This window comes from Nesoenas mayeri (genome assembly GCF_963082525.1).
Source record: "Nesoenas mayeri genome assembly, chromosome: 20".
NCBI lineage: Eukaryota > Metazoa > Chordata > Aves > Columbiformes > Columbidae > Nesoenas > Nesoenas mayeri.
The window spans coordinates 827726-848673 of NC_137569.1; the positions used below are offsets into that span (position 1 = coordinate 827726).

General features: G+C 52.6%; 1 protein-coding gene across 1 annotated transcript in view; it reads right to left on the minus strand.

The window, feature by feature from the left end:
- The window catches only part of KSR1 (kinase suppressor of ras 1), a gene marked incomplete at both ends in the record, with an annotated part of 45297 nt that extends 24544 nt beyond the window's left edge, over positions 1–20753 (minus strand). The window contains one exon of the mRNA XM_080356991.1: positions 20517–20753. Coding sequence (XP_080213117.1) covers positions 20517–20753 — 237 coding nt within the window. The remainder of the gene's footprint in view (positions 1–20516) is intronic.
- Between the last annotated feature and the right edge of the window lie 195 nt (positions 20754–20948).

The following is a 20948-nucleotide window of genomic DNA, read 5'->3' on the forward strand; positions in this document are numbered from 1 at the left end:
GGTACGCAGGCTGGGCCACAGGCACGGTCCCCTTTGGAAATGACAGCTTGCAAAATGGTGCCACTGCTCTGAATGACACAAGAAAGAGGAAGAAAGATTAAAAATAATGTGCACAGAGTCAAGGAGCAGTTCTAAAAACAGGTCACAAAAGACCTAACTTTCAGTCCTCTGATCTAACCACCAGATCATGGCAGCAATGACCGTGATGGAGCTTCTGAAAAGCAGAGGAAATCAGCACGATGACAAGGATGCACAGACACGCTGCGGCTGCTGCTGCACAGACACAGACACGCTGCGGCTGCTGCTGCACAGACACAGACACGCTGCTGCTGCTGCACAGACACAGACACGCTGCTGCTGCTGCACAGACACAGACACGCTGCGGCTGCTGCTGCACAGACACAGACACGCTGCTGCTGCTGCACAGACACAGACACGCTGCTGCTGCTGCACAGACACAGACACGCTGCTGCTGCTGCACAGACGCTGCTGCTGCTGCAGGGCCTGGGTCTGGGCTGACTCATGGACTTTTGGGTTTGCTTATATAGAAAAGGAAATAGTTTCTCAATGCATTGCTAAACAAACTGCAAAACAGGACCCAGCACAAGCCAGCAGAAAAGTCTAGAGACAAGATATCCTCTGGGGGGGGAAAAAAGCCTTAATAGACATTAGTAAATGAAAGCACAGAGAGGCTGAGGGATAAGGCGAGATGGAACATCAGATGGATGGATTTTCCTTTGAACCTTCAGTCATGCCTGAGGATGACACAATAGCCACTGCCCAAACACTACAGTATGTTCTTTCTGCTTTGTCGGATGATGCAGATAGCATCATTTCTGGGTCACTTGGAGGTCACATACCACCCATTTTTCTCTCCCCTCCTTTCTTTTTCATGATCCCAGCGACCAAGACCTGTAAACACTCAGTTGAGGCCTCCCCAGCTAAGTGTAGGAGTGGGAGCATGAAACTGCACTCAAGTGGTTCCCTGAGCCCCACATCATGATTCTCTTCAAGGATTCCATCCCAGGGAGGCACCCGAGCCTAACGCAGCGGCGGAACAGTCCTCTGCTTGAATAGCAAAGCTTTCACACTCACTGCACACCAAAACCGAAAGCCCTCCCCCTTCCTTTCTAACCTGAGGACAGGCAACTGCCAACAGAATGACGGAGCTCTGCCAGCTGAGAACCGCGCTCACCACGTGCCGCGCGCAGCCCTGCCGCCGCACGGCCCAGCGCCGCTCTGCCGCCTCTGCAGCGCCCAGCTCGCTGCGCGAGCTCTGCCACGCTCCCGTCGGCTGCACTCCGTTTCCATACGGAGCACAGGAACACCAACACTTTCTTCTGAAGGATGTCATTACTCCAAACTGGCCTACAGACCTGCAAGGTTTCCCATCCACTCACATTAGTGCCTGTGCCATTTAGCAGGGTTACGCATCCACTCTGCTGTGAAGAGCTCTTCTGCCGGAGCACAGCACACCTCCTGTTCTCGCGCGCTCAGTTCCTCCCACGGGGTCCCCAGATCCTGTATCTGTTCACATGCAGCCAAATCTGAACTCGCTCACACTGAGTGACCATGTAGAAGAGCATCACCGTCAGTGTGGAACCTGGTCCTCAGCAGCCGAGGCTTCACAAAGCCTGGTTCAACAGCCTTGGCCCTCAACCAAGGTCTTTAACAATAAGTTAACAAGCACCTGTCAGAAATGGAGTAGGCAGAGCTACTCACGCCTTTGCCAAGACAGCAGAAAGGATCTCCTGAGATCCCTTCCAGGAATTCTGCACTGGCTTAGACACTGACCCGCGTCGTAATGGCACTGAAAGAAACCGGGAGAGCTCCAAGAAATCAGAGCCTTCCATCTCCCTGCCCCGAGCAAAGAGCAGCCCTGAAGAAACCTTTCCTGAGAGTTCAGAAAGCCCAGCTCAGATCCCGCCTGTCCCAGCGCAGCACCGCAGGCCAGCCGGGGGCCCCGCGCAGGACACACGCTCCCAGGGTTCCGTGTCCCGTGGGCTTCGGGGCTCGTCGCTAGTGTGTCAGAGCACACAGGGCACACACAGAGCGTTCCACCCTCCTCGAGAGAGCTGGGAACAGGAGGAGTCCTGAGGCGTTCGGATCCTAATACAACACAGGCTTCTCAAAGTACTGCAGCTAAACACTTACCTGTCCAGTTATACAGAGATGAATGCAGCCCAATGATAACACTAATACTACACTTCTCCCTATAACTATTCAGTGTCTTGGCAAATCCATTCTATCTCTCCTCCCATAAAGAAAACAACTACCCCACGTCCCCTGCCGGCTTTAGAACGACTGCAGCCAGAAAGCAGCGAGTGACACAGATTACCAAAGCTTCATAATCTGGAGAGGAAACACCAGGTCATGTTTTGGGGACAGGAGTTGTGTTACAACTCATGGATCTCTTTGTAAAATTCAAAACTTCAAGTGCCCTTAGAGAGAATCTCCTCCACCGTTTTTATGGTTGCACTGATCATTCTCATGCATCTGCAAAAGAACCCTCAAGTACATTTGATCGTATGGTGGGGGAGGCGAGAATACGGAAACCAACAACCTGTGCATGTGTAAACTTGCAGCACAAATAAAGAAGTAGATTGCAGCGAAAATATAAAGCCAGACACTTCCTTCAGCAAGGTCAGGAAGGGAATTACTAATTCTAGGTCCCCGTCATACTCTTGCACTTCCCTTTCCTCTCGTTGCAAGCCTCATCCTGCAGGTACGGAGCAGCCAGCTGTGCGCAGGGCCGGGCAGCACCCGCCCGCTCCGGCACCCGCGGCACGCTGGGGAACCACAGCACGCCGGGGAACCATGGCACGCTGGGGAACCGCGGCACGCTGGGGAACCGCGGCACGCTGGGGAACCAGGGCTCTGAGGGACCCGCGGCACGCTGGGGAACCGGGGCTCTGAAGGATCTGGGGGCTCTGAAGGATCTGGGGGCTCTGAGGGAGCACTATACTGCCCAGGATGCTGGCCCTAAGCCCAGAGGGTTTTTCACATTCTTCTTCCCTTGCCTTCCCAACCATCTCCCTTTCATCTTACACATTTCTATTTCTGAGGCCTCAATAAGCCAAAATCCATTCACACACCTCCTGCCCCTCGCAGTCCCTCGGTGCTGCCTGAGTAACGCGGCAGATTGGCAGCTTGTTCTCTGCACACTTGGACTTGTTAGCAGACCAAGGGAAGGAAACAAAACACAAACTCAAATCCTCTGCCCGTTTGACTTGACTATTTGAGCAGTCCCAGAGCTGCACATCCCCATACGCGCCCTTTGGGCTCTGGGGAAGCGCCTCGTGCGGGAAAAGCTGAAGTCTCTGTAGGAACAGGTTGCAGGTCTTAGAGCTGAAGACATTTTGTCTCCTCACTCTGGGAAATCTCAGCTAAGGAATCTGATTCTGTGAAATGCTCCAGATTATCAGCTTTCCACCCGAAAGGACGGATCTATTTCGGCGCGGCCTGGGGTCGCGTTTCTCTGCCCACAGGCCGCGTGAGAAAGCTGCCGTGGCGCACCGCTCGCACTTTGTTTTTCCAAGAACCCCTTTGGGGATCTGTGTGAGCAGCTAACGCTCGCCCGCAGCAGCCACGGCGCTTCAGCCATCGGCTCAAGTACAAATGGAAGTGGAGACACCCGAATCCAGACTCCCACCCTACCAAAGAACATTTTTAATTTGTGACTCTGAGACTTTCACCTAAACTATGTCGTGCCTACTTAGAAAGCAGAGGAAAATAGAGCTGCTGACCTAGGAACAGTTGATGAGGACAAACACACAGAGACTGACAAGCAGCAACGGGCCATCCAGCAAACAGCACTGGTCCTGCAGCTCCTCCCGTGCCTGCCCGCTGGAGCCGCGGCCGAGCGGGCGCTGCGCTGGGTCTGCACCGGGGGACTGCACCGGGGGACTGCACCGGGGGACTGCACCGGGGGACTGCAGGGCCACGGCCAGCGGGAGCCACAGGAAACCACGGCTGCCGACGGGAAAATAAGAACCCATTGTAACAAGGCTGTGTGCTGCTGTGTAATGGCAACGCTCCCTCCTCAGGAGCAGCGGAAACACAAAGGGATTCTCTGTTGTGTTTTTCTGCCTCTGAACTGACAGTTCTGAGTGCTGCATACAAACTGATTCCTTAAGCCTTGAGATCTTCCACTGCAGCCAACCAACTCTTTGTCATTATGCAAAGATCACTCGTGTTTTTCCAGACTCCTTTCATCTACAGCACTTCATCTCCATCTTTCCAAAAGGGACAGCACTAAGACGGGCGTTACTGAAACACTGACCTCCATGGGACGCCTTTGAAAACCAACACGGCACCTGCAGAACGCAGACTCTAAATGCCAGTGGTGTTCCAGTCCAGCTCCGCCGGCTGCGACACAAACGCTGCAGGGAGCGATTCCTGCTCTGAGAACAGGGCCAGGAACACAGAGCAGCCCACGGGTGCTGGAGGGACCCAGCAGTGCTGAAACACCTTCTGACCCAGCTCAGGCACAGGCTGTGGTGGTTTGAAAACAGAGCAAATGAGCTCTTTCCAAAGCTCAGCCGCTCTGAGGATCTCACAGACACAGAACCTGCACCAGCTCAGCATCGCGTGCTGAGCGCTTCCCTAAGCACCAGGAGCATCGAGCTTCTAAATCCAAAATGTCTTACACCAAACAACTTTCTACCTCCATCCTTTCTCACAGTCTTATTTCTCTTTTGTGTTTTGGCACAGGGGATTTATAAATTCAACTGGATTGTTTACAGCATAAACCCAAAAGTGCTGCATTCCAGCTGCGACCCGATTCAGAGCACACTGACGTTATCTGAGACTGATTTCCCAGATTCGCTGGTTTCCCAGCTGCTGGATTAGGTGCTGTTGGAGCTGTCTGTCGCCCTGGCAGTGCCGCTGACACCAGAGCCTCGTGCTCGGGTTAGAAACGGGCATTTGGGAGCTCCGTACGAGCAGCCGGGCTGCCCGGGCCGGTCCTCAGCCTGCCGTCTGGTGCTCAGCGCAGTGCACAGCCTGCCTGCAAACACCCCGCACGCCGCGCCTGGCTCGGCAGCCTCAGCACCGCCAGTCACGTTCTTCAGCTGTAGGAGAAAGGGAGAGGAGTGAGCACAGTCACCCAGAAGAGGAAGCCACAGCATCGCTCACTACCTCCAGGACTTGCCTGCCCTTCTTCCCTTTCCATTACTCAGCAGACGTTCTTACATCAGTTAGTCAGTTTTCAAGTGCATCTGCCAAAACCCTATTTCAAAGGGCACACATCCACGCGCGGGACCGAGCACGGCAGCGGCTGCGGGGACCTCGCTGTCCGAGAGCTGCAAGGGCAGGATGCCCAGCGATCCCATCGCTGAGCTGCTTTTGAAGTCTGCTGCAGTAAAATGAGGCAAAACTGCTGCTGCGGGGTGGCTTTTGTGTTCCTGGCAGTGAAAATGGAGGAGGGAGATGGCTGACAAAACAAGATTTTAAAAATAAATAAATAAAATATGTCAACTGTAGGAAATTGCTTCACTGGAATGTGGCAATTTGCCACATTATCTGAAAGTGTCTTTTAAAACAGCAAAATATTTTAACAAGCTGCTATGAGATTACATTTTGGGATTGTCAAAAAGAACAAAATACGCTGAAACCCGCCCTGTTCAAAATGCTTTGAACCTATAAAGCAAGCTTCCCGATTGCAGATTTTGAGAGGAAAAGAGAAAAACTTTGGTATGTTCTGCCGTGCAGAGGGGATCAGAGATTTCAGGTTGCCCATGGCTTGTGTGAGTTTGTCTCTTCTCTAGGGCTGGTATGTCACTAGTAAGTGGGAATCACACAGAGTTTGCTGTCCCAGTCAGCTCTTTCCTTCTCCGAGTACACTCGTGTGCAGCCCCGGCTCCACGTGCACTCCCAGCTCCACGCGCACCCCCAGCTCCACGCGCACCCCCAGCTCCACGCGCACCCCCTGCTCCACGCGCACCCCCTGCTCCACGCGCACCCCCAGCTGGTGTCCCCGGCTGCTCTGCAGCCCCTGGTGTTTGTGCTCATTCAGCACCCAGCCTCCCCACGCTCCCGCAGCTCGGTGAGTAAGCACAGCTCACAATTAGGCTGCAGCCAACGAACCCAGATATTCCAATTGTGCCTGCGGTACCCCGGGCTGCAGAGTCGTCTCCTCTCCACGCACTCCCGATTTCCTGCTGCACAAGTACTCCCACTCCCAGCGTATTCACTCTGCAGTTTGTAGACAGCTTAGGATCCGTGAGATGTAACACAACCTGAGAAACTGACTTGTATGCAATTGAGAACAAGGGGGAACAGCAGTCGGGGCAGCCAATCCCCCAAAACACAGGAGGAACGTTCCTGCAGTGGATTTCAAGCAGAAAATCCTCTCGGAAACCGCAGGACCAGGAGTCAGTGTTGTTGTAATGAGAATGAAGGACTAGTTGAAGAAGTTCGGGTTTAATGTGAGATGTGGGGAAATGGTGTGAAGCAGAAAGGGTCTATTTATTGCGTTTTTCCTGACTTTGCTTTGCAGGTACCGCGGTGAGCTGCGTGTGAGCGCACGGCTGCGCCCGCCGCAGAGCCGCCGATCAGACGCTGGCTTCTCTGACTGTGTGTTGAACGAGGTTTTGTACTGCGGTAGTTCTCCTTCCTTCCTACTCCCTGCTGTCCTGCAGGGACACGAACAGGGAGTGAGGCAACAGGAAGAGCAGGAGCCGGATCTATGGACACCGAGCAGGATGTGACCTCTGTTCCCCAAATCGGGCAGAAATGGTCAGATCACGACATCCAGGCTGGCGTCTCTCTAAAGGAAAGACCATAGCAAGGACCAAAGTGACGCAGTTAATCTTGGGTCAGAAACTTTGGATTTTATAATAGCAGTGGTGCTTTGTAGGAGGAATTTAATTAACTGTAAAGAACTTCAATTAGTGACTATTCTGATGGACTCTAGCTAAACAAAGCTTAAACACTCCAGTACTTGATGGAGCCTCAACTCTGCTCCACTTTGGTTTTACGGAGTGTTGGCACAGCTCTGAGAGCACGGCGGCCCTGCGGGGCTCTGCTCGCACGGACCGCGTCTGCAACCTGCGCAACCTGCCTGCCCAGCTCCCGCGCAGCCCTGCCCCACGCAGGCTGGGCTGCCCTATAAACCTGCCCTGGGAGTTTCACAGCCGCCGTTTCCATGAGCCGCCCGGCCCTGGCCCCAGCGCAGCGTGCACGTCACTGCTGGAGTGAGGCAAGGAGAGGGAATCACCATAAAGCCGCCTCATCTCCAAGCACAGACACTGCGCTGTACAAAGTGTCTTTCCAGCCTCAAATCTAAAATCCCGCTGTATTAGCATGCAGCAAAGTACAGCCAAGGGAGAGCGTGCTGCTAGCAGCCAAGCACCCTTGCTAACTCAGCACTGCTGTGCTGGCTGTAGTTACAATCGGATTACTGTTGGCACTGTACAAACACCGAAGATGGTACTCCAGTCCTAGAAGTTCATATTTTGAGTGTAGTCATCGACCTAGTGCAGCCTCCTTAGTCTCTGCTCTAGAAGGCCACGCCAACTTCTGAACCTGCCTGTCTTCAAAGGCAGGGCCTGGGGTGATCTTGTCTGCGGAGGATTTCTAGTGGTATCCTAGATAATAAGAGCATAAAGCAGCGCAGTTCAGATGACAAGCCCGGTTAGTGGTAGCTGGGATGACTGAACTCCAGAGTAGCTACACCCACATACCAGAAGGGTTGTGACGCAGCTGTAATTGCTCAGGCCATTGAAGTCGGAATAGCCACAGCTCCCCGCGCTCCAGTCTGGCCCAAGTCCGGCCCCAACCGAGCACGGCAGTTCTGCATGTTTTATTCAGCTATGCCCTAGCTCAGGAGTTCAAACACAGACTGAGGTAAAGCTAAGAACTGTACTTAACACATCTCCAGAGCCCAGAAAGGGAAGGATCCACTGCTGGTTTGGAGCTCAGTGCTCCTGGTCCAGTGGAAGGGACCTCACTCGGTTTAATATGGACGACTCCTGACCCAGCTCCTTGCAGTGCTTCAGCTCCAGCTGGTTCTTCTTGTTTAGCTGAAACGCTTGTGTATGAAGCTGCGTAAAACAGCCCTGGAGTTTGTTTATGCTTTCAAAGGCTATATGCTCTGTGCTGGAAATTAGTACCTCTAACCAGACTGATTCTGTGCTACAGTAATAACTGCAAATGAACTCTGGACCGTCGGCTCCCAGCCACGCGGGGTTAGATCACGCTGCATAAATAATGGCCAAGGCTGGGGGAGGGGAACAGCCGGCGCCACGAGCACCCTGCCTGCTGCTGCAAAGGCAAACGCTGCTGGGGCTGCACGGACCACTGACCGGACACGTGAAACCAGCAAACACGGCGATGGGAGGAGAGAGGGAAAAACTTGGGGGTTACACAGCAGCCAAAAGGGACCAGGCTCTGCAGCCACCTACTAGAGAGTTTCACCTGAGCTTGAACCTTGAGACCAGCAGATAACCTGTCAACCCCGATAAGCAAAGCCAGCGCTCCGTTTGTCTCACATCCACGCCATCTGGAACAGCCAGCACAACTGCACTCCCATTGCACTACGTCCCTTCTTATCCCGACTTCTGCACTGTCCTGTCTCCCAAACACCAGCCACTGGCAGCACTACAAGCACTTTCTCTCGGAGGGGTCTGTCCCAGCGACTGGCCTGGAGAGCTCAGCACCGCGGGCCAGCAGCACCGCGGGCCAGCAGCACCGCTCTCCCGGCAGCCGGACTGCTGCAGCCCCTTCGCACAGACCCGCACCAGCTCCGCTTCCACTCGCTCACTGTAAATCCTTCCTCCTTGTCTCTGGTCACTCTGGAGAGCAGTAAGGATAAAGAGGATGGGTTGAGTGTGGGTAAACACCTCCCTCCTTGTCTCTGGTCACTCTGGAGGGCAGTAAGGATAAAGAGGATGGGTTGAGTGTGGGCCGTGTCCCTCTTATTGCAGGGGGGGAATTGTAGAGTACACAACTTCTCACCCCAATTGTTCGCTCTGAGGAGCCTTTCAAAACATGCTGATACATCCAGTAAATCTACACAATAAGATTGTAAATTGGTCTTTTCCTTCACAAAAGGCTCATGACAAATGATGATCTCCAATGAGATACAATGACCTGCTAAATTGCCTATTGGTCTCTTGGGGGGTTTCCAGGATCTCCCTCAACATCATTTCCTAAAGTCAAACATCTGCACTCAGCCACCGAAAGTCACTTTCCATATGCTATTCTTGATTCCTAACCACACTAATAGTGCATTATCAGCCTCAGGAAAAGCTTCAAGCTCTTAAAAATGCAAAGACCTTAAGAGTAACTGGAATTTAAAGCATTCCTGTAATCTTTTCAGTGGCAGTGATTTTAAAGCTAGGTGTGAACAAATGGAATCTTTATACAAACTGTGAATATTACTTAGGTCTTGGGTAGCAGTAGTTGCATGTCGCGGACGCATGGATGAGAGCATCATGCAGACATTTCTTGCCACATACACGACTCAAAAGGAAGAACCACAAGTAAGAGCTGGTTCTGGTGCTCTAAGGGGCTGAAAGAGCCGATACACACAGAGAGGAGCAAGGAAGAAGGCAACGGAGGAGGGTCAAGAGCAAGACACAGGCTTTGAATGGTGAAATAGCTCTGATGGTGCGCTGTTACCTCAAGGTGTTATGCCAATTTACTGTGGTATTGGCCTTGTATGTGATGAGGGAAAATTAAGTTAGAAGTCCTTGACACATGGTCTTGTAATCTTGGCAAAAGTTCTTTGTCCTGGTGCAGTGGGCTGGAGAAGCTTTAAATGCCAACTTTTGGTCTGGAAGCACCAGCCTTTTGAGTGCAGGACACTTTTTGTATAAATGATTCGAGTTCTTTGTAGGCTGGAGATGAGCAGGGATCTTCAAACCGCATCCACCTCAGGGGCCACGCGGCCGGTTCGCTGTGCACCGCGGTGCTGGGGCAGGCAGGCTGGGCGCCGGGGCTGCTCACCAACAGCCGGAGCACAACCGGAGAAAAGTGACCTTGCTGGAACAAGCATCCAACAAGGTGCAAGAAGAATGGACATCTTAGAGCTGCTCAATTTTCACCACCCCAAAGGACAGGTGAAATAAGGCAAAGAGTCTTTCTGTATTCTAAAAATACGCAGTTTCTCAGTTCATTATCCTTTGCTATTTGAGTGTTGTTTTTCACTACCTTGCCCACTCCAGACCCACTCACTGTACAGCAGAGCAAGCCTGAAGACAACAGCACTTCTGGCTGAATAGCTGGAGCTTCAAGGAGGGTCAAGGCCACACTGTTCAAGGTATTCAACCTTGAACGGCACTTAGAAGTGAGCCAGCAGAGACTAGAGCTAAATTCAGCTCTTAGCCTAGTTTTTAAACTGCTTCAACTCCTTGATTTCAGCACAAGTCACACTCAGTTTCTACTCCTGTCAAAGAGTGGGCTCCCATAACACAGCATTCGTCTGATGTCAACTGGATAACCCCCGGGAGCACAGAGGGGGCCCAGGTTAAAGCCAGCTGTACGTTTTGCTACAGACACGTCACTTATGTGATACCTTCAACAGAGCAAGTGTTCCATCAAGTGATACGGCTGTAAATAATTCACCAGCAACCCCATAATGCTTGATTAAAACCTACTGAAAGAAGATCTAATTAAATTGTCTCTGAAAGACCAGATAATGATATGACAACTGTGTAAAGGGCAGATGGCAAGTAGAAGCTCATCAGAACACGAGAAAATAATTTACAGAAGGGTACCTTTCTGTGTACTGAGCTGTGGTGATGCCCACCTGTCCGACGCTGGCTGGCCTGGAGGCCACCCCTGCGCGGTGCCTTGGGCCCTGCAGTGCAGCGAGAGCACGGCCGACCCTGCAGTGCAGCGAGAGCGCGGCTGGCCCTGCGGTGCAGTGGGAGCGCGGGCTGGCCCTGCGGTGCAGCGGGAGCGCGGGCTGGCCCTGCAGTGCAGCGAGAGCGCGGGCTGTCCTCGGGAGTGGTGCTGGGCCACCCGGACAGCAAGCCCCTGATCTCTTAGGCAACCAGGCTGGAAAGTGTTCAGTGCATCATTTAGTCATGAGCAGCAGATGCAGGGAGGTCAGCGCCTGCAGGACGCACAGACACGGCTGTCTTCTTACAAAGGCTGTAGAGGACTCTGGGTAGCAATCGAGACATTAGTGAGTCCAGTACTTGGCGGCCAATGCTGTAAAACTTTGCAAGATCACTAGTTTTCAAACTGTGTATCTGCTGTACTGTGAAAGGTATGTCTTACGGATCAAAGAATAGTTGGAAAATACATTACAGGAACATAATAACTACCTTGCTGCAAATTATATGTGCTTTTAGATAAAGGAACACAGCTGACAGCAATGTTCTCCATGCTTTTTGAGGAAGAAAAGAGTTCCATTTCCTACCTCAGCTAAGGACAGAAGACACGTACGTCAACATCAGGAAGTTAAATATAAATCTACAGTAGCCCCAAAGTTCAAATGCGTATCACCCAGTTCAAGGTTTTGCTTGGAAACTAAGAACTTACTGAAGAAAACAGACCTTTGTACCCTGTACAATGAAGTACCATTCATAAGAAGGCATGAACCACGTGCATGGTGCTTCCCCACCACTCCCTATTGCCAGTGAGGTCCACCCAAAAAGAAGGCATTTCTTCTCCATCAGCTGACGGGCAGCCCAGGGTAGAATCAAGGCTCATCTCTTAAAGATGTGCCTCTCTTCTCATCCTCACGTCTGAACGAGTCTCTCAGCTGCCATTAAAGAGGAGTGATGTTATAATCTTAATAATACAGACTGGGGCTCGTTACAGACTCTAGCAGACTGCACTACTGCTGTGTCACAAGGCAGGTCCTAATCCCTGGTCTACAAATAGGTCAGACTCAGCCAGGCAGCAGCAGATGTGCTGTGCAGCTTCTGATGGGCCAGGTTCCCTGGCCTACAAGTCAGGCTTAGTTCTGCCAGGAACCGGCAGATGGACCCCTCCAGGCCGGGTCCCTGTCACTGCGCACAGTAAAATGGACCTGATTTTTGGAGCAGCAGAACAGAGTCATGGTAAACGTAGGGACTGGGCTGAGTGCAAGAGCTGAGCGGACACTGCTCCAGTATAACCCTCAAGACCTTTTAAAAAGTTAGCAAAGCAGACGCCCAGAAGAATAATTTTTCCCAAAGAAATGAGCCTTTCTCACTGCTAAATTTCAAGGTCCCTCGCCCATGAGGTGGCTCTGCAACCTTCCCCACGTCCTCTGCCCCGGCGCCTGGGCCGGTGCAATCCCAGACCACCGCTGCCTGCACTGAGGGGCAGAGGGCTCAGCACCCAGCGCTCTCAACAATCCCAGCAATGCGGAGACGCGCAGCGCGCGCCCGTACCGCTCCCACCGCACACAGGCTTTGTCAGGAGAGCTCACAAAGGCCACGCCGCTAACCCAGCCTGCAAAACACAGTCTGAACGCGGAGACTTCATTCTTTGCAGTATAAAGGGACCATGCCCGGTACGGAAGAGACCTCACAGGAATATAGGAAGACAGAAGAGGCTGAGCCAGCCTGTTTCTGTAGAAGATCCACGAGGAGCGGAGGGGCAGGCCCAGAGCACGCGTTTCCTCACGTGTTTCCCCTTCCCCTGCAGCTCGGTTTTACAGCTGCAGGAAGGATCAACAGAGCTGCACAGAACCGCTGAGTCAGGCTGGCGCTCTGAGGCTCCGAGAGGCTGCGGCAGCGCCAGCCCAGACAGACCCAGCCTAAGGCAGAGAGCTGAGCACGACAAACCCAGCCTAAGGCAGCAGGCCGAGCAAGACAAAACCCATCTTCCCCCAAAGTAGGATTGTATTTCCTACAAATGCGGTCTCAGCACAAACCCAGCCAGCGTTTCAGTGCAGTACGAACGGCCTGGGCTTACAGCAGCTCTTTTCTCCCTGCAAACCTGTTTCCACAGACCCCACTCCAGTCACTGCCCACGACTGGAACGGCCTGGGAATTCAGCGTGTGCCGAGAGGCGTCCCACAGCACTCTGCCTCGTTATCCCCGTGCCAATCGCCGCAGCACAGCAGCGCTTCCATCGCGGCTGCAGCAGGCAGCCAGTGCTTCCACTAATATTATGCTTGACCCACAAAGCAAGAGCAAACCAGTTTCAACACACATAGTACAACCAGGGCTGACAAGCCCTCTGATATCGCCCCTGGGGCTCCTCCCGGCTCAGCTGGTGCGGAAGGCTCAGGCTCGGGTGCCCGCGCTCGCCTGTCTCACCTCGCCGTGCGCTCGCTCCTCTTCAGGGCACACACAGCCAGCCTGCCGGGCCCAAAGGGAAACAAACAAACACACCGACCCCAGCAGAACCAACAACAAACTTGATTTTTCCAAAGGGAACAGGCTGAAGGACAATGCAAATGGATCAGTCTCCCAATAACAATACCTGCGTATTTTAGTCAGTTGGCTCCTTAAAACAAGGGAGAACAGACAAGGGCATTGCTTCCAGAACTCACTAAAATGAGGGGAAAAACTTCTGCATCTGCTTGGCACATGCGCCACGGGAGCGCGATGCTGCTGGCTGGTGCTGGTCGCGGGCCCTCGGAACTGCGGCTACAGAAATTGTGGGAGAGTTAAAAGTCTTGATAAGAAATGCTTTACTTTGCGGAAAGTTTCAGTTTGGTCAGAAAGACAAAAGGTCCGTAAATGGAAATGTTTTGCTTGGCAGATGAAAAACAGTTTTTAAGAGGGAGATGTCTTAAAAAGTCAGGAAGCTTTAAGCAACAACAACATATTACTTCTGCTTATTTCAGTGGAGCTATGCAATCGTATCCTAGAGCAGGATTTAGTCCTCTAGCTTACTCTAAAGGTAAAAAGAAGAAAACAGTGCTCTGGAAGACTGGAATTGTTGCTAGAATATTCTCTGTGCTGTAAGGGCAGGCAGGGACACGGGTGTGGAGAGGTTCTCCTGGACGGTCAGACAGCCCAAGGGCACTGACACCGTACTTAGATCCCTTTACCTTCCCACCGAACCGCTTTTAGTGGCGATGCCTGGTGCAGGTTCTCAATCTGCAACATATTGTTTCTTCTTTCCAATTTATTCAGTATCATTAATAACTAAAAATAAAGCCTCACACTGGAATCGGCCTCACCAAGAGCCCCCCCAGCAGCACCGAGCAGCTCGAGACTTCCTCTCTAAATTTAGATTGCTTCAAACAGAAGTGAAAGTTCTTTGATAAATCAACAAACCCGTGTTCTAGAAGCACATAAGGAGAGTAGAGCTGGGCAGGAAATTGCTTTGCTTACATGCTAAAGGCTCCTTAAGATGTGCAGGGGCTCAGCCCCGAGGCGCCCGGCCCGCTCTCAGCACCCTGCTCAGCGCCCTGCGCCGGCAGCACCCGCTCGGCCCGGCCCAGAGCCTGGGTCTGCTGCACCCCAGGACATTGCCCCGTCTGACGTGGATCCCACAGCTCCTGCTATTAGAGCTCTTCCATTTGGGATAACTAATAATCATCGTATCAGATGACAGCCCTGATCAAAGCGCGATTCCTTATCCCACTGAGTAAGCGTTCTTCTGCTTCTCCAAGATGAACACACTACAAATTAGACTTTTGTTCTAGGCAGAAAAGGAATGACAGAGACCTAGCCTCTGTTCACTTCAGAATATATTCCAAAAAGAAAAGACACCTGTTATTTTAACTTTAAAGGCAGCAAAAGCAAGACACAGGCAGTGGGTCCAACTCTGCGTGCAGAGCCCTGAAGGCAGACGGGTGGCTGATGGGCATCCAGCTTCACCGCAACGGTTCTCGAGTTTTACCTGCACATGGCCAGGGAGGTTCTGCAGAGGGAATCATCTGCAATTCCACTTACACTGACACTAAAAGAATCACTACTGTTTAACTACCTCCTGGGCAGTCACTGCAATCACAGTGTAGCCAGCGATGAGTCTCAGCAGACTTGGGATTAGTCCTTTAAAACACAGAGTGGGTAAATATTCTGGCTTTGAGTTCTGTTTTAGTCTTTTCCACACTAGCACTAACATTTTTCTGCTATCGTGTGCTTTGTCCACCACGCCGAACATCGCAATCCCTCCTCTAGGCCGAGGTTCACGTTGGGCTGCTTCACCGATTAGATCAGTTCTGAACACGCAATTAACTCAGAACCCGCATGCAGAGGCTGCGGCTCCTCTGGCACGACGGACCGTGGTTCTGCTGGCTGTGTACGCGCATACGGACAGAGATCGCAGCTCCGGGCTCCGCTGGACCTCCTCATTGGAGTTTGATTGCTGGAAAGGGTCTCCAAGCTGACTCTGCATGAAGAGGAGCAGGAATCATTCTGGTTTAACATAATCCAGTGGCCGCACAAGCAGCCTTAGGGAGATAAAGGCAGCGCAGAGCCTTACTCTGACACCGGCTTTCTTACTTTCCAATCAGTGCATCGGAGAATCCAGCCCAAGGCGAGACGTACATACAGATCGTGACAGAAATGTGAAGAGAGTCCCTTGTATCTTCATCGTGATGATAACCTACTCATCAGAGCTTGTCCTGGAAACTCCAGGTGAGTTAAAACACTGCTGCTGACATTCGTGTCAACACTTACACAAAATCAACGGCAGGAGATGAGCTAAATTCCATTATGATGTGCAAATTTTGATCATATACACACATTGTCACAAAGAAAAGATATCTGTCAACCTGCTAATAACACGTGGCTCTCCTTCCAAGTCAAACAGAATCCCTGTTGAAGCCTGTCTTACACAGACAGGGGCGCAAAGTTAAGAAAAAAAGAGTGCTACGAAAAAAGAAGGCACCTTTAAAAAAATAAGGTCTTGCATAAGACCTGCTGGAAAAGGAAGTCTTCTCAGCTGAACAAGGCTCATAAACATGTGGATACAGGTTGCAGTTTGGCCTGGAAAATTCACTGCTCCCACTGCTTCCAGTTTACAAACACATGGCCTCCCTTTGCTCACGCGTACCACACGACCCACTTCCAGGGTGCAAGTCTGGACGATTACAATGCCTCTTCCTCTCCTTTCATGCCTACCCCCGCTCTCAAAGCATTTGTTTCTGCTTAGAGATTGCCTGGTAAGAGATAAGCCTTTTCTAGCCAAATTGCCAAATGAATCAAGATAATGCTAAAGCAAGTTCAAACATATTTAATCCACAGATATCACTCAGCCAATGTGAAAGACTGACTGGTGGAGCAGCAGACTTACTGATGTAGACACACACAGCCGGAGTCAGGCCTTATGCTCTGGTGTGCGTTTGCTGGAGGGGCTGCGCAGAAGGCATGCCCGAGGAAAAAGCCACAGCGATCACTGCACACAGGGCCCAGAGCGTCTCTGCCACAGACGCGGTCCAGCCACCCAGCAACGGGGACGGTTTTTCTTAAAGAGCAGGCAGATCTGAGCAATGTGTGCTGTCGCCCCACCCCGACACTCCCACCATAACCAGTTTGGAGGCAGGTTCCATGCCAGAAGCACCGCAGGGAGCTCTTGTGATGTAAGAACCGAAAGAAAATACATCCACAATCTAAACACACTGCAGGTCAGTTCAGGCTGGTCTTGCCTCATCTCTGCTGCAGTTAAAGTGGCGGGGAGGGGGTGTCCCACTGCGTCCGGTGATTCCTGCAGTTCACCAAAGCAGCTGCGCTGTTCGCAGCGGAGGAGACTGAGAAACCATAGGGATGTGGGCTGTGCCGGCGCACGGCCGTGCTCTGCTCCTCCCTCCAGCAGCCGTGTCACGAGCTCCATGTGCTTCACCACCGATGTCAGCTCTAGCCCCATTATCAGCTCCCTGCCAAAGAAATGAATCCAGCAAGGTACCGCTTTTACAAAGATATACAGCTACAAATAATATGCTGCTAACTTTGCAAAACCAGTTTAGGAGTCATGCAAGGGATTAGTGTAGGGACAGTGCTAAAGACAGACGGAGCTGTTTCCTTCCAAGGATGCTTGCAGCAGCATTGGATGCTCACCACATGGCAACACAGGTTTTGCTCTCTTACATATAGGTTAAAACTACCGTTATTTTCCATTTCAGTTTTGTAGTCGACTTGAGAAGTGAGTAAACCTGCTAGGACAGAACTGAAAGCAAGCCAGACACCAAAGCATCGGGTACAAAGAGAAACACTCAAGCGCTTATTTGGCAGAACATACAAAACTCTTTTAAAAAAGCACAAGACCTTGTGGCATCAGAGAACCTGCTCTGCTAATAACCAAACTAACACCATCTACTTTCCACAACAGGGAAACTCCCTGCCCTTCTAAGAAGCGCCTTCCCACATGTGAAACAGGGTCAGCTCACGTAACAGCTACACTGAACGCATGATTGGCGAGCAATTCCCACAGCCTTCCTTTCCCCCTTCTCTCTGTATTACAGTTCTCCTGCGCCATTTGACCTACCACAAGTGCTTATCTTTACCTGTCAAGGTCCATTTTGAAATCCTTATCTATCACGTGCTTTATTTTGAGAAGACCTCATACACAAGAGGAATGAGGAAGGACTTAAAACACTGCAGTGAACTGGGAGGGACATAAGCTTGTACTCCAGTACCTCTAGTGAGGCTGATGTTCTTGACTTTGAAACACACACCATGAATCATGCGGTGTACCTGACAGCTGCCAAAGCTCTGAACAGCCACAGAGGGGAGCGGTGCCAAAAGGAGCGAGTTAGTATGGCTAGGGCAAAAAAGTAAAATAACAGAAGCATTTAGATGAATTTGCACTGGTGTTTTAGGCTATTGATTCTATTCACATCACAACTGCTTTCAGAGCTTTACTTCAGGGCCGTGCTACCTGTGGGATCAGCAACAGCAATGAGCACGTACTGCTGCTGTGCTGCCGCGGAGCTCGGGCGGCGCTCGCCCCGCGCGGGCGCTGAGTGCCGGCGGGGTGCTCATTCAGAGCGCTGTCCCCAGCGAGATCTCCCTTCACCTGCCAAGTCCATGGTTTTGACACCAAAACTAGACATTACAGAACTTTCAGAGATACGGGAGCTATGTGCAAACTGCATTACGGAAGCCTCCCTGCTTTTTCATCCCTTTGAATACAAACAAAAAGTGAAGTCAATAAACTGATTTTTGACTTTTTGACTGTCTTCAAATCCTGCACCTGCAGCCTCACACTTGGCCTCAGGAGCTACTTCTTCAACATCCAGAGTCAAGTCCCATCCTTTCCCAAACTAGTACTTCCTGCTTCCAGTTTGCTGCTTTTATCTATCTCACGTTTTATAAATTTCCTTGTGGCTTTGCCACACGGTTTACCAGTTATACTGATGCAGCTGAGCTTTCGTAATTCTTTTGCCATGAAAAAGCTTCTGCATGAGAAGCAAAGACACATCTAGATTCGAGTACAGATGAGGCTTGCAGGCCCAGCAGCGATACCACTAGTAGCCACCATCAGGATCCACGGAGCCATTTGGTGACTTGTCCAGGCCCCCCGGAGCACCCCAGCAGGCACTGCTGATGTCCAGCTCCTGGTGAAGCGCCAGCCCCGAGGAGCTGCCTGCAGCCTGCACAGAGCTGTGCACCACAGACGAACCAGCAGGAACGCTGGCTCTGCAACACCGGAGCACCTGCCTCTGCTGATGCGATCTGATAGGCAAACGCGTACGACCACACGTGCATTTCTGACACATTATGCAAGGCACAGCAATTACAGCGTGCAATGCCACAGGCAAGGCCACCTGGTACTTGAGACAGCGCTGGAGCCCACCACCCCCTGCTGCACCGCAGGAACAACACCGCGGGGCGCACACAGACCCTGCAGGCTGGTCAGACCAACCCGCTGCAGCCTGGCACCGTTCAGCACCAGACAGACTAACTCGCTGCAGCCTGGCACCGTTCAGCACCAGACAGACTAACCCGCTGCAGCCTGGCACAGTTCAGCACAGGGCTCAGGCTCTGCTTGACAACATGTATTTTGGTGCAGGCAACTGAACAGAGCAAAGGGCACAGAGTCATCCATGCCCATCGCTTCATGTGCTGGCACAGATCCACTACTTGGTTGAATTCCCAGAGAAATCATATACCGGACTGTGCATCAAAGAGAATTTTTTCAGCTAAGATTTTTTCAGATCATAATTTTTTTCATCACAAGTGAATGTGGCCCCCGTTTCTTTACGCAGACGTGTTTAAGATGAATGCACGCACACACTCAACAACTATTACTAGAAACAGCTTTTGTTGCTTTAAGAAAAACCCGAAGATGGTAGCAGGCCTTCATCCTTTGTGAATAAAGGTTTCCTTTTAGAACAGGTCCACCAGCAAAATACAGATGATAATTTTCCAAAATGATGCTGATTGACTTTGAGCATTTAAAAGACTGTCAGTAGGGCTGCCAAAAGCCTATACAAATATTTTTTATAAAGAATAGCCTTTTGAGTGCTATTTGGAGATGGCAGGAGGAAAGTGAGTGCTACAAATTTGGAAGAAAAAAAAGAAATAAAAAACCCCGCCAAAGAAAACAAATAAGCAAACCCCACAAAAGAGGCAGAGGAAGAAAAAAGGAAGGATAGATTTCCAAGAGGCTGTGCCAAAGCTACCTACTACCTATTGTTTCACAATTTTTTTCCCAATGTCTCATCTGATGGATTTTGCAGCAGAAATGTTTGCTACAGTTACAGTGTTGTCATGATCTTTCTTCCTAAAGGCTCAGTGCTCTGGCCCCACAGCCTCCGGGGTCAGACCAAAGGACCATTAGCCCTCGCGTGAACCTTCTGTCAGAGAAGGGGCATTGGGAGCTGGTTGCTGTGCTCAGAGCAACGCCACCTGCGCACAAGGTAAAAGGAATCATTACAGTATCTAAAGGTCAAATAACCTAAGCAAAAATAATCCTACAGTCCCTTTCTAAATACTTATGCAGACTCGTGTACAGGTTCAGCCCTTCTTCGAAAGCATCATGACAGCACGTTTGGTGCTCAAAGAGTTTCAAGTAATCTTTCTACACAGCAAAACATCTCTCCAGCCTGGACCGCGATGCCGTTTGTCCAGCACACCAATGGAGTGAAAAGGAGGATCAGATTAGATCAGCGAAACTGAGCCAGGAATAGAGAGACGGGCCTGGAGCGGAGGGCAGGAACCACCAGAACCACCACGGACCGGGGGGAGAGCCTGAGTCTGTCCACCCTCCCAGGGCACACCGTGTGGCGACCACCGTCTGCTGGGGACGCGCGGGCACCCTGGTCCGCAGCGCACACCGCACCCGCCCGGCGCTGACAGCAGCAGCCGGGCTGACACCCACGGCCGCGGGGCGGGGGCGGCGGAGCGCGGCGGCACCGGGGGTTCCCCGCACCTGCGCGCTCCCCGCTCCGTGAGCACCGCGCTCCTGCCCAGCGGCGCGGGCGGGCCGGGGGCTGCCCAGCCAGCGCGGCCGGGGACGGGGCCGAGCCCCGGTGACAGGGCTGCGGCGGGGCCGGGGGCTCCTTCCCTCCTCCCCGCATCCCTCTCCGCCCGGCCCCTCCCACCCCGGCCCGGCACCGGGAGCAACGGGCAGGCCCCGGCGGCCCCCGGGAGGGGCAGGCCCGGCCCCCGCTGTGAGGAACGGCGAGCGGGGCTCCCGTCCGGCCCCGCCGCGGCTGCCGAGCCCCGTACCTCCAGGGTGCGGATCTCCTGCTGCGTGAGGTCGTTGGACGCGGCGCACTTGGTGCGGAGCCCGCGCAGGTTGGAGAGCGAGATGTCGATGAGGTCCTGCAGCAGCCCGCACTGCTGCAGCGTGCTCCGCACGGCCGGCAAGCCCCGCGCCGCCCGGGGCCCCGCGCCCGCCGCCTCGCCGCTCCGCTCCTTCCTCTCCAGCATGCCGGCGGCTCGCAGGGCAGCCGCTCTATCCATTCCTCGGCATCAGGGAGGCCGGGGAGGAGAGGCGGCGGCGGGGGGAGCAGCAGCGAGCGAGGGCGGGCAGCCGGCGGTTCGCCCCGCCTCTCCGCTCGGGGCAATTACCGCGCATTCACATGCACGGCGGGGAGGCGGGAGGCACCGCGGCCGGTCCGCGCAGGCGGCGGCTGCTCCGCGAGGGGGCGCGGCGGC